We start from the raw sequence: 12,447 nt of genomic DNA, 5'->3' as shown, positions 1-12,447 counted from the left end.
TCAGAGAAGAAGACAAGGACCGTATTATGTACACTTTGTAAGCCAGACCAGAGTTTTGATTTGTTCCAAGTGTGCCGGGGAGTGACATGACCTGATTTATACTTTTAAAAAGATCTCTCCAGGACTGCTCCGTAGATAATAGGCTGTCAGGAGTGGAAAAAGAGACCAGTTTGGAGGAGAATGTGCACGGACTTGGAATATATGGTGAGTCGATAGATTCAGGCTCAGAGAGCCTGGGTAGTTACTGGGGACAGTGCAGTGCTGGGCGACTTCTAAAAGGAGGATCTTGAAAAAGTCCCCTGCCTCCCCCGACTCGGGAAAGAATGTGGGTCAGGCACCTGGAAAGAGTCACACCCAGACCCTCCAGCGGCCCTGGAGGAAGAGTTAGCCGCCGACTTGGCGCGCGGACCCGGGACTCCACGTGCTCCGCGCGGGGGTTTCCGCGTCCTCCGGGCGTGGCCGGAAAAGGAAGTCGGCGCTGCAGTGGCCTCCCCAGCAACAGCGGCGATACCGGCCACCCGCCCCTGTCCGGCTGGGCCACGGAGGCAGCGCAGAGGCCGGACCCCGAGCCTCCCCCCGCCGAGCAGCGCCGCGCCGCCGGGCGCCCAGCAGTCCGATGGGGCCGCAGCGAGCGCTGCCCTCCGCTGCAACCGCCCTGCTCTGGGGCTTCCTGCTCCTGCTCCGGCTGGTAAGGGGGGCGAGCGGGCGCTGGGTCCTCCCCGGGGCGGGGCCGAGGCTGGGGCTCCCTTCCCCTCTGCACCCTCCCCTGCTGCCCGACCTCGGTGCCCGCGACGACGCGGTCAGCTCGCGTGTTTCCTTTCCGTCCCCTCCCCTCCCCAGTACTCACTCTCCTTCCAGCCTTCCTCCACTGTCCCCACGCCTGTCCTTCGCAGCCCCCGAAGTACCTAATCCCGAGAAAGCTCTCTGCGGAGCCCCTCATGCTACGTTGATCTTGGAGCTCCTCTATAGTTCTCTGAACATTTTTAAATGACCTCTGAGAGTTATCGTCTAGCCTTTTTTGTAGCTTCTTAACCTCTTTCCTCCTTGGGAAGAAAGGGGAAAAAAAAATGTACACGGTCCCAGGAAGGTCAGCGGTCGTTCAAGGACTGCCTTTTATAGTTTAATTGCTCTAATAGAGATTTTTTTTCCTCTTCCTCTGTAGTTCCTCCTTCGCTGTAGGGCTCCTTTGATTCCATTCTAGGGGGGCTTTGTAATAGTAATAATTTCAAATGGCTTTTAAAAGAACACAAAAGTGTAATGCCTTTAGTGGTTTCTCGTTCTCTGCCTACTTTAAAGGGGAAAGGACTAACAAAGAACGCGTTTACAAGTTTTCATAATCACAGAAAAGTGGTAATGTTTTAAAGTTCAACATCACACCACTGGAGCTTCCGTGGGCGTTCTGGAGCTTGTGCCCAGTGGTTCAGTTTTTGTTTCTTCGTAAATTTCACTGGGGAGTTCCAGGTTGGAAACTTTTGGAGCTTTATGTACACAAAATCTGTGGGATGTCTGCCTGTTTAGTTCTTACCATTAGGATGTGCAACTTATCTGAAAGTTTACTTGCACATTCTCCAGTTGAAAGGATTATTATTAGTGAGTATATTCAGTATGAAAGTGCCTGTAACATTTAAGAAACCGAAATCAAAACCTAAAATGGATAAGTGCCTTTGGTGTATTCATAATTTGCTAGGCAACATTAGGAACATGAATGAGGTAATGAATCTAAAAATTGCTTGTGGGGGGAGTACAATGTGAAGAAAATACAATAGCAGTATTACACTGAATCTTTGAGGTGTTATATAACCAGATCTGTCCAAAAGATTACAATTCATCTATTATGTAAATAGACATAAAACTATACATACATTTAAGTTGTCTGAATTTTTTGCACTTTTTCATTTGAGCTTAAGCTGATTGTAGGTATGTATCTTCTATATCACATTCCTATTAATCCTCTCTCAACACAAATTGATAATTAATTTAACAATACATTAGTTGTTCATAAACTCACATTGAAATTCTTATAAAAGCTCTGAACCCTCTCAATAGAAAAATATAAGCAGAATTTTCATATCATTTCAAGGGCTTAATACATCTAAAGCCTGTTCTTGTTCTAAGTTGTAGCTAACCTGTCGACCCCACAGTCTAGATTTTAGTTTTTATATTGCACATGTGTGCTTTGTGATATCTTACTGCATTAATCTTGGGTTCTGTACTCCTCAGTCCCAGGGTTGTGGGGACTGTGGAAGGAAGAACTTAATCTCTTCAAGTTTCTTCTGGCTGGTCTAATAATCAAAGAGGCATAAGACAGATTAGCCAGAGAAAATAACCAAATTTAGTAGATATGTATGTGTGGGAGCCCATGTGCATGAGAAGTTCAGAGACAGAAAAGGAAAATGGGCATGTAACACATTCCCAGCTAGGGATGAGGTGCGGTCAGTTGAGGCCTTCAAAGAGTTGTTGCAGAATGATAAGAACAGATGTTTAGCAAATAGAAGGTTTTCCTGCCCTACAGACAGGTCAAAAGAGGTTATCTGTGATGTCTTCCATTACAGTCAAGGCCCCTAGTTCAAGTTCTTCCAGGTAGCCAAGGGCAGAGTAGAAGTTTATCCTGGCCCACCAGTAAAATTGCCCTTAGCTCAAAACAATACACATACCACACAGGCACACCTTGGGACGACTAGCTCTGAACCCCCACAGGACTTAGTTCGGTCCTTCCTCCCTTCCCTTCCTTCCTTCCTTCTCTTACTCTCTCACTCGGTGATATGTTTATTGATTTTAGGAGAGGAAGGTGGGTAGGGGGAAACAGAGGAGGGGGAAGAGAGAGACAGAGAGAAACATGGATGAGAGAGATAGATTTGTCAGTTGCCTCTCCTACATGTCCTGACCAGGGATTGAATCTGCAACCTGGGTATATGCCCTGACCAGGAATTGAACCCACAACATTTGGTGTATGAGACAATGCTCCAACCAACTGAGCCACCCGGCCAGTAACATTCTTTCACTTCACAAATATTTAGTGTGTTATCTGTTATATGCCAGACACTGTGCTGGTGACTGAGTAAACTGAAAAGATCTTTTTCAAATTGTGAAGACCTTTTTCAGTGCTAACCAGTATTACTGATTTTCTATTTCTTATTGCTTTCTCAGTGGTTTTCCTCTTGTCTCTTCCTTCCTTTAATTTCCCGAAATGATCTATTTCTCAAACCTTTCCTTTTCTGGGGAATTCAGATAAGTCTGGTGTCCTTTTCTGCAGCAGGAGCTCTCTCCCTTCGGCTTACTTACTCATACCTACTTCCTTGCCTACAACTCTGTCTGGTGGTGGTTTTGTTTCTTTGGTTTTGTTTTTTTACTGTTTTCTCCCTGAAGCCCCTGCTTGTTACTCTTCCCCAAAAATACACCTCTAGGTGTCTCTCTGAGTTCATTTGAATTAATATGTCAGCTTAATCATTTCATTTCTCCTTTCTGGGTCTTGCAACGGGCACTGCTGGGCATCTTTCCTCTTAGTCATGTAAGAACAGGGCTAATGTCCTCATCCAGAGGCAGTACATAATCTCCAGAAACCTCTGCCACTTTCCTGTGGAAGAGCCTTTAGTGTTGGAAAGACCCTTCATGCCATGTGGCCTACTCTACTCTCCTGGTCTTGTCTCCCTCACGTCAGTAACCTCACTGTGTATATCGAAATCAAGCTACTGCACTTCTGGCCATTTTAATGAATTCTAAACCCATTAAACATTCAGTCTAGATTTAAAAAGAGTGCCTGGCAGGTGGTTAATTCTCTCTGGGCCTTGCCATTTTCTATTTCACACTCATCTTTCCCCAGCGCAACCCCCAACTCCTGGCCCCAGCTGTTAGACCTTTATTTCACAGGGTTGTTTGGACACAGTCGCAGAGTTCTGTTTCAAAGTGAATGAATAAGTGTAGCCTGGATCTGTTTCCTAAAATTGCTTCAAAGTTCTCTGAAGAATCCTGACTCTTTTTCATAATGTTTTTACAAAAGTTCTGTACATTTTTTCATAACTTAAAAGAATTTGAAGTGTTACACAACCACATCTTGAACTTATTACAATGAAATGATAATCAGGATCCCCAGCAGAAAAATCTCTTGCTGAAATTTGCATTTCTTTGGTAGATTACAAAAACTCAGAGAATCTTCCCTAGTTCCTTCTCTTCTGCCCTCCACTCTCAACCTCCTGGGGAAAACAAGTGCGTGCTGCTACCCAGGCTGTCTGAGCTGCTGTGCTCTGGACTGAATTGTGTCCCCCTCCCCAATTCATGTTAAAGCCCTGACTCCCAATGTGATCGTATTTGGAGATGGGACCTTTTGGAGATAATTAGGTTAAGATAAGGTCAGAGGGTAGGTTCCTTGTGATGGGATTGGTGACCTAATAAGAAAAGATGCCAGAAAGCTTACTATCTGCTCCTCCTCCCTGCCCCCTTCCTCCAACCCTGTGAAGACACAGTGAGCAGGTAGCAATCTATAGGCCAGAAGGAAAGCTCTCAACAGAAACCACAAAGTAATCCACAGAGGTGTCCACAAAGCTTTCCAACCCTGCTGGCACTTTTATCTTGGACTTCTAGTCTCTAGAACTGTGGGAAAATGAATTTCTGTTTAATATCCACTCTTTGGTATTTTGTTACGGCAGCCCAGGCTAAGACAGATTTTGGTATCAGGAGTGAGCTGCTGGTGAAATAAATACCTCAACATGTGGAAGCAGCTTTGTAACTGGGAAATGGGTGGAGGCTAGAAGATGTTTGAGGTAAAAATATAAACACGAAGAGTGATTCTGGTGAGGTGTGAAGCATAAATGAGGAATATGTCATTGGAAACTAGGAAAGACAATCTTTGTTATAAAACGGCAAAGAATTTGGCTGAGCTGTGTTCTTGTGGTTTGTGGAAAGAAGAATTTGATCAGTGAAACTGGATATTAGCTGAGGAGATTTCTAAGCAAAGCATTTGTGGAGCAGCTTGGTTCCTCCTGACTGCAGAAGGAGCAAGAGGAATTGAAGAAGGACTTGTTAAGCAAAAGCAAGCCAGAAATTGAAAATTTGAAAATTCTCAGCCTTTCCTTATTGCAAAATATGAGAAAGCTTCTGAAAAGAACACTTAAGGGTGTGGCTGGATGACCATTTGATTACAAGTTTCTGGGATTGTATGAGCAGAAACACTGTGAGTTTGAACTGAAGGGGACAGAGATGGAGCACAATGAAGAAAGGTTGTTGGACTTCTTGGATTTGACAGGATGGGATATGGAGGTGTGTGGCTGTGAACATACATTAGTCTTTAAGAACAGGGAGAAGTGGCCCCAAAGGCGATTCAGAGGTCATAGGGCCACTGCCTCAGTTTCAACAAGCCCTAGGCACCTGCTGGGAGCCTTTGGGTTGGGACTCCACAGAACCAAAGGGGGTAGGGCCACCCCACAGACTCTTAGAGCTGTGGGAGTGATGCTGCCACCCCTTTGGGGCCGGAACGTGGGGCATTGAGCCAAACAGGATTATTCTTGAACCTTAAGATCTAAAGGAATTTGTATTGCTAGGTTTTAGGCTTGCTTGTGTCCCGTCACCCATTTCTTCCTTCCAGTTTCTCCCTTTGTGATGGGAATGTCTATCTAATGCCTGATCACCATTGTATTTTGAAAGCACATAACTTGTCTGGTTTCACAGGTTCACAGACAGAAAAGAGTTTTGCCTCAAGATAAATTATAGCTTGAGTCTCACCCATACATGATTTAGATGGTATTTAGGTAAGACTTTGGAATTTAGAGTTGATACTGGATGGAATGAGTTAGGACCTCTAGGGCTATTGGGGTACAGTGAATGCATTTTGTGTGTGAGAAGGATATGAATTTGGGGGCCCAGAGACAGAGTGGTGTGGACTGCTTTTTTTTTTTTGCTCCCAAATTCTTATGTTGAAGCCTTAACCCCCAATGAGGTGGTATTTGGAGATTGGGCCTTTGGAATGAGGTCATCTGGGTGGGGCCCTTAGCAGGAGATTGCTGCCTTGCTCCCTCCCACCAGGTGAGGACACAGTGTGAAGGCTGCCATCTACAAGCCAGGAAGAGAGCTCTTTCCAGAAATCAGCCAAGCTAGCATCTTGATCTTGGATTTTTAGGCTCCAGGCTGTGAGACAATACATTTCTGTTGATTAAGCCACCCAGTTAATAGTATTGTTATGGTAGTGTAAGAATTAGACATGCTGGTTTTGTCACGTCCCTCCTTTAATTTTGAGATTCTTTGCAATTTTTCTTTTACCTTCTTTCTTCTGAGCTGTCTTTGTGGAATCTGCATCTCATTGTGAGCTAAGTTACTGATAGGTGTGTATCTTCCCAGAATGCAACTTCTGTATGTGTATGTGTGTATATATATATATATATATGTGTGTGTGTGTGTGTGTGTGTGTGTGTGTGTGTGTGTGTGTATATATATATATATATATATCTTCTTTGAAACTCCAAATAATTCTGAGGACATTCAGGAAGATTATGGCATTCCATATCATAGAGGAAGTCATGAGAATGAGGACTGGAACACAGGGATTCTAGAAATTTCTTGATATTTTTTCACTAAATCATGTAATAATTATTTTCTGTGTGTGTGTGAATGAAAAATAGATCACAAGACTGGATAAATTTGTGAATTTATTCATAAGGAAAGGTTTTAAAGATAGAAGAAGTCATGTTTATTTTATATATATATATTTTTTTAAATCCTCACGTGAGGATATGTTTCCTGATTTTTTTTTTTTTTTTGAGAAAGAAAGAGGAAGGGGGAGAGAGAAACATTGATATGAGAAACATCAATTGGTTGCCTCCCATATGCTCCCTGGGAATTGAACCTACAACCTAGGTATGTGCCCTGACCAGGGATCGAATCCACAACCTTTTGGTGTATGGGACAATGTTCCAATCGGATGAGCCACCTAGCCAGGGTGTGTTTAATATACATTTGACAAATTTTTTGTTAAAAAAAATCACCTGAAATTGGGTCTGTTTACAAAAATCTAGACATAAAGTCTCCAGGTATAAGCCTTTAACCCAAGATAAGTAATTTTTTCTAAAAAATTGGATTACCTTAGGCCAGAATTGGCCAAACTTTACCATGCTCTGTGGTCTTAAATCAACTCTGATTTGTACATTTATATTACCTGCTTGCCCTTGTAAGCACTTAAGTTTGTGAATTCTAGTGTAAATCGTAAATTCTCTAACAGCTGAGACACATCATTAAGTAGTAAGGTGACTGAGGGAAAACCAGGAAGAAGGCTGGATCTAGGCAGCAAGTAGAATATAAGCCCCACAGAGGGGAAACCCTGCCCGACGCATTGTTTGCTGTCTCCCCATCACCTTGTGGACTGTGGAGTGTTGCATGAATGCGTGGCTGCCTTGTCTCCTCCCTACAACCTAGTGCATCTTAGCCTGTGCATTACGTGTCCCCAGGTTCTCCAAGTGCAAGGAATGGTCCTGGCTCTACTTTTTCCCTGGGCCACACACCCTGAAAATCCTTGTTTGATGCCCTAGCTCCCACTGAACCACTAATTAATAAGGTTACACTTAATCTCTGTGAGCCTGGGTCTAGTCACTTTTAGTGCATTATTTCCATAAACCTTGAATACTAGATATAGAAGTAGAAATGATGTAGATTGTCTCCAATGCATAAGTTATTAGGGAGGAAAGAGGCATAGAATATATGTAATAATGAGTGGTCAGAAAGTTATCAGGCCCGACTGACATGAACATGTGTCATTCAGACAGACATCCCTCCTCCGCCTTCCCTGTAGAGGCCCCTTACTTTTACTGTATTGCTATTGACTTAAAACGCACACCTATGTAAAGAGAAAGATGTCTGTAAAGGAAGGGACACCTCCTACATTGCCCTGATATAAGGATGATGTAGGTGACTGTGTCTCCTCAGCATTTCCCATTCAGTGATTACATCGCAACTTTGTGTCTTCTGGTTTAGGAATAAAGGGGTTTTTCTTGTTTTTGTTTTTTAATTGACTAGTTCTCATTATAAGTAAAGTCTGTTTGTTAACCAAATTTGCCCCAAAGCCCCAGTCTTCATATTTGGTGTCTAAAAATAGAATACATAGTTTAATTTGTGGGTTTTATGAAGACTGCAGGGGGTTAATTGGGAAGAGTTACAGTCACATTGACATACTGCCCCATTGAAACTGATGGATTAAGTGTTTCTAATGGATAACTGTACAAATGACATAAGCTGGTTCAATGGACAGTCTGTAGGGGGTGGGGTTGGGAAGGCTGGCACCCAGTAATGTACTCAAAGGAACTTAAGAGTAAAGTGGGGACACTTCTGGTCGAAACTTGAACATTGGCTGTACCAGCAGACTGCAGGTACAGTGTGACTCTCACCTCTTGAGAAATTCCTAGGAGAACCCCAGTAATGTCTAGAAGACTGACGAGTTTCACTGCTATTCATGATGAAGCCTATAACCATGTATTCTGTGGACTAATATCAGAGCATCACCTGGAGGTTTATTAGAAATGCATAATCTATACAAGCCCCACCTAAGTTCTACTGGATCAGAATCTGCATTTCAACAAGAACACTAAAGTTCAAGAAGCACTGGCCTATAATAAAGAGTAAGAAATTGCTGCACAGATTACTAAGTATAAACTCCAGGAAAGAAAGCAGAGCCTGCTTGACTAATTCCTTTTTTTAAAGGGAATTAAATATATACATGGATAAGGGTTAACACTTCATTGTTCAGAGTTTAATCTTGATCAGATGAAAATAGTCCAAGATACAGAGTCCTGGCAGACCCAAAAGATGGCCTGAATACAGGGTAGGGGGTGATATGTTAGATAAATTTTTAGCCACAGAGTGGTTATTTTCAAAAGAAATATGTGAAGATTTAAATTTGCAAAATAGATCCAGTGCTGGAAGATACCTTTTGAAGGAGAAAGAAGGGTATACGCCACATAAACTGAACCTGAGAGGCAAGGTCAAAGAAGAATCCTCGAACTGTGCCGTTGGCTGGGACAGGAGTAGAACAGGCCTGTTCCCCGTAAGTTAATATTGGGCTGATGAGTCAGCATCAGAAGGCTGCTGGAACAGAGGCCAGGAATTCAAATGCCGGTGGTTGGAACTACCAAGTGACTGGAGGGTAAAGCATGAATGCAGCCACAAGAGGCAGGGCTTTGAAGGTCAGAGCAAGACTGATGCTGTAAGTACACTTACGGAGTAAAAGTCTTTACACATGTCCCTCTTCAGGGTCTGATTGGTCTGGGAAAATGAGATGGTATATCCGCAAGGATGTGAGTATAGTGTACATCATTACAATTCTTTTTTAGACTTTTGTTAATCATTTGACTACTATTTAGGAGAAAAATGGTCAAAAAAGTAGGCAGCTACAACATTAAGGTAGGCTTAAACATCAGTACTCTTTGATTTGAAACAGTGATGGAATATGATTGAAGTCAATTGAAGTCAATTGATCTGAATAAAGTAAATTAGGACTTGTTCACTAACAACAGGTGTCCCATGAAGTTTTATGTGAAGTTTTACGAGTTTTTGTTCCATTTGAGACAAAACGGAAGTACCAAAAAGGAAGTACTACTTTATAGTCTGGGCTATTTTACTTGCCTGCGAGGCTCAAGTAAAATGCAGAAAATAATGGCACTGGTGTGAGATTGATGGTTCGATGGCCCTGGAAAACACCTGATTCTACCACCAGTGGTTGTAAGAGCTGGAGTGAAGAGGGAGAAGTGGAGTGGAGATTGGGGCGAGTAGTTGACATAGGGAAAGTAATTCCGTGGAGCTCTATGGTCCTAGAAGTGGCAGTGTTTAGAAGAGTATAAGGAAAGAGCTCAGAGTTAGGGATATTTAGGACGTGGGAGGAGCTAACTGGGTTCTGGAAGAATACACGAGGTGGTAGGATACTCTTGTGAAGGAGGAAATTGACAGCTAATACAGAGATATATAATATTGTGAGCAACATTAAAACTGGGGGGTGATGTTTGGGCACTAAGCCACTCAGGGATCTGGTTGCATGAAGGAAATGAAGTGACAGCAGAGGTGAAAGACTGCTTGTCTAGGTTCTGGAGAGCTCAATTCTTGTCCTGGCCTCAAAGACCACTCCATTGTAATCATTTTGGAACTGCTGGAAATAGAAAACGAAGGAACTTGATTATGTTAGTTCTAAGTTCTGTTAAGCTCTCGATACTGAGCTTTTTACTAAGAATATTGTCATTAGTGATTGAAAGTATAAACTTTTTATTAAAGTTGAGTAAAATAGAAGACCAGACCCCATAGAAGACCAGACCCCAGTTGCTTACAGGGGACAGTTCAGATGTTTTGGAGCATGTCTCTAACCTGGAAGATGTAAAGGAAGTTGTCCTGCCCTTCCACCATAAGGTCTTTGTCAGATGACGTAACACTAGCAGGGGTGGACCACAAGTCTCACTTAATTTTACAGTTGCAATGTTTGAAGGGACGCTGAATTTCAAGCCATTTGTGTTGTGCTTCCTGACTCAGTTGGCCCACAGCAGCGTGTGGTCTCCGCTGCTCAAGGTGCGGTTCAAAGACGGGCAGCGTCAGCATCACCCGGGGACTTGTTAGAAATGTAGAATCTGCTACTCCTGTTGACCTGCTGACTCAAAGTTTGCTTTTTAATGTGATCACTAAGTGATTTGTATGCGCAGTAAATCTTGAGAGGCACTTCTCCCATAGCTGTGCTTCTCAAATTTTAATAAGCAGAATCTCCAGAAGGGCTTGTTAAAAATAAACTGCCCAGGGTTTCTGATTCACTAGGTCTGGAATAAGGGTAAAAAATTTGCATTGTTAACACCCTCATCACCACTAAAGCTTTTACTATAGACTCTTACTTTAATTACATTTTGTTTGTGATTATCTGTTTCAGTTTTTTAGTTAATTTATTTTTAAATTATAGTTGACATACAATATTATATTACTTTCAAGAGTACAGTATAGTGATTAGACATTATATCTTACGAAATAATTACCCTGATAATTCTAGAAGAGGGAGAGAGAGAAACATCAATTTGTTGTCCCATCCATTTGTGCATTCACTAGTTGCTTCATGTATGTGCCCTGACTGGGATCAAACCTGCAACCTTGGGGTATTGGGATGACACTCTAACCAACTGAGCTACCCGGTCAGGGCCTGTGACTGTTTTTATAACTGGCAGTTTATACTTCTTAATCCTCTCATATTCAGTTTAGTGTTTCTTTGGGTGGGGGGGGCAGCTTTATTGTGATATAATTCACATACCATACAGTTCACCCATTTAAAGTATTCAACTCTGGCTTTTAGTATACTCACAGGTATATGCAATCACTGCCGTAGTCGATTTTCAAACATTTACATCACCTTGAAAAGAAGCCAAGTAGGTGGAGCACAGTGGATTTCAGGGTAGTGAAACTATTACGTATTTCATATGATAGAGTAATGATGGATACATGTCCTTATACATTTGTCAAAACCTGCAGAATGTACAACACAAAAGTGGACTGTGAACTTTGGGTGGCAATGATGTGTCAGTGTAGATTCATTGATTGTAACAAATGTACCATTCTGGTGCACGTGTTGATAATGAGGGAGGCTATGGTTGTGTATGGTAAGGGGGTATGTGGAAATTCTGTGCTTCCTGCTCAGTTTTGTTATAGCTGATCTAAAGAATAAAGTCAATTTTTTAAAGAAGAAAGAAACCCTATACCCTTTAGCTCTCACCTCCAGCCCCACATCCCACCAAACCCAAGCAACCACTAATTACCTTGTATTTTTTCTGCATGGTACAAGTATTTAGCAAGGTGCTAGGTGTATTATTAATATTAGTTACCATTATTAAGAGCTTAATGTGTGCAAACAATTACATTATCAAACTTAATCTTTATCACAACTCTGTGAGGTTGACATTTACTGTCATCTCAAAACCAAGGACCTTGAAGCTTAAGACAGGTCAAATGACTTGTAACATGGCCAGTAAATGGTGAAGTGCCATTCTATCCCAGGTCTTTCATTCCAAAACTCATAACATATATTGTTATGAGTTTTAATAAACTAAATTTTTGAAGCTATGCAATCTCTATGAGAAACTACTATTTTTAAATGTAGTAGAAATGCTTAAGTTGTTTAGTTTTATTAACTTGCATATGAAATTTGCTGCATGTTACAATTCAGTCTAACTAATGTACAATATATATGGTTATACTTTCCCCTTTTATAATCATCTCCCTTTAAAATTTGTGTTTTGCCTTAGTAATTCTCATATCAATGGATTTTATTTCTACTTTGTCAGTAATGACTTTTCTACTATTGCAGGAAATACTTTAATCCCTTTATAGCAATAAATCTTACCCCTACTTAGACATCTTACTTCCTTGGACACAAGATTTTTTTAATCTCTTTGTTTTTGTATTACTAGTAATGCTGCATATTACACAGTTATGTGAAAGGAGATAGTGCTTCTGTAT

At 41.8% G+C, this 12,447-nt stretch overlaps 1 protein-coding gene across 2 annotated transcripts in view; it reads left to right on the top strand.

Moving 5' to 3' along the window:
- The first annotated feature begins 483 nt into the window (after window positions 1-483).
- The window catches only part of SPPL2A (signal peptide peptidase like 2A), a 46,763-nt gene continuing 34,799 nt past the window's right edge, over window positions 484-12,447 (top strand). For both annotated transcript variants that reach the window (XM_045823635.1, XM_045823634.1), the window contains exon 1: window positions 484-688. In XM_045823635.1, coding sequence (XP_045679591.1) covers window positions 617-688 — 72 coding nt within the window. In that variant the 5' untranslated portion in view covers window positions 484-616. The remainder of the gene's footprint in view (window positions 689-12,447) is intronic.

The sequence above is a fragment of the Phyllostomus hastatus genome, unplaced genomic scaffold (genome assembly GCF_019186645.2).
Source record: "Phyllostomus hastatus isolate PE091 unplaced genomic scaffold, TTU_PhHast_1.1 phas_scaffold_501, whole genome shotgun sequence".
Lineage (NCBI taxonomy): Eukaryota > Metazoa > Chordata > Mammalia > Chiroptera > Phyllostomidae > Phyllostomus > Phyllostomus hastatus.
This window is presented reverse-complemented; position numbering and strand designations above follow the sequence as displayed.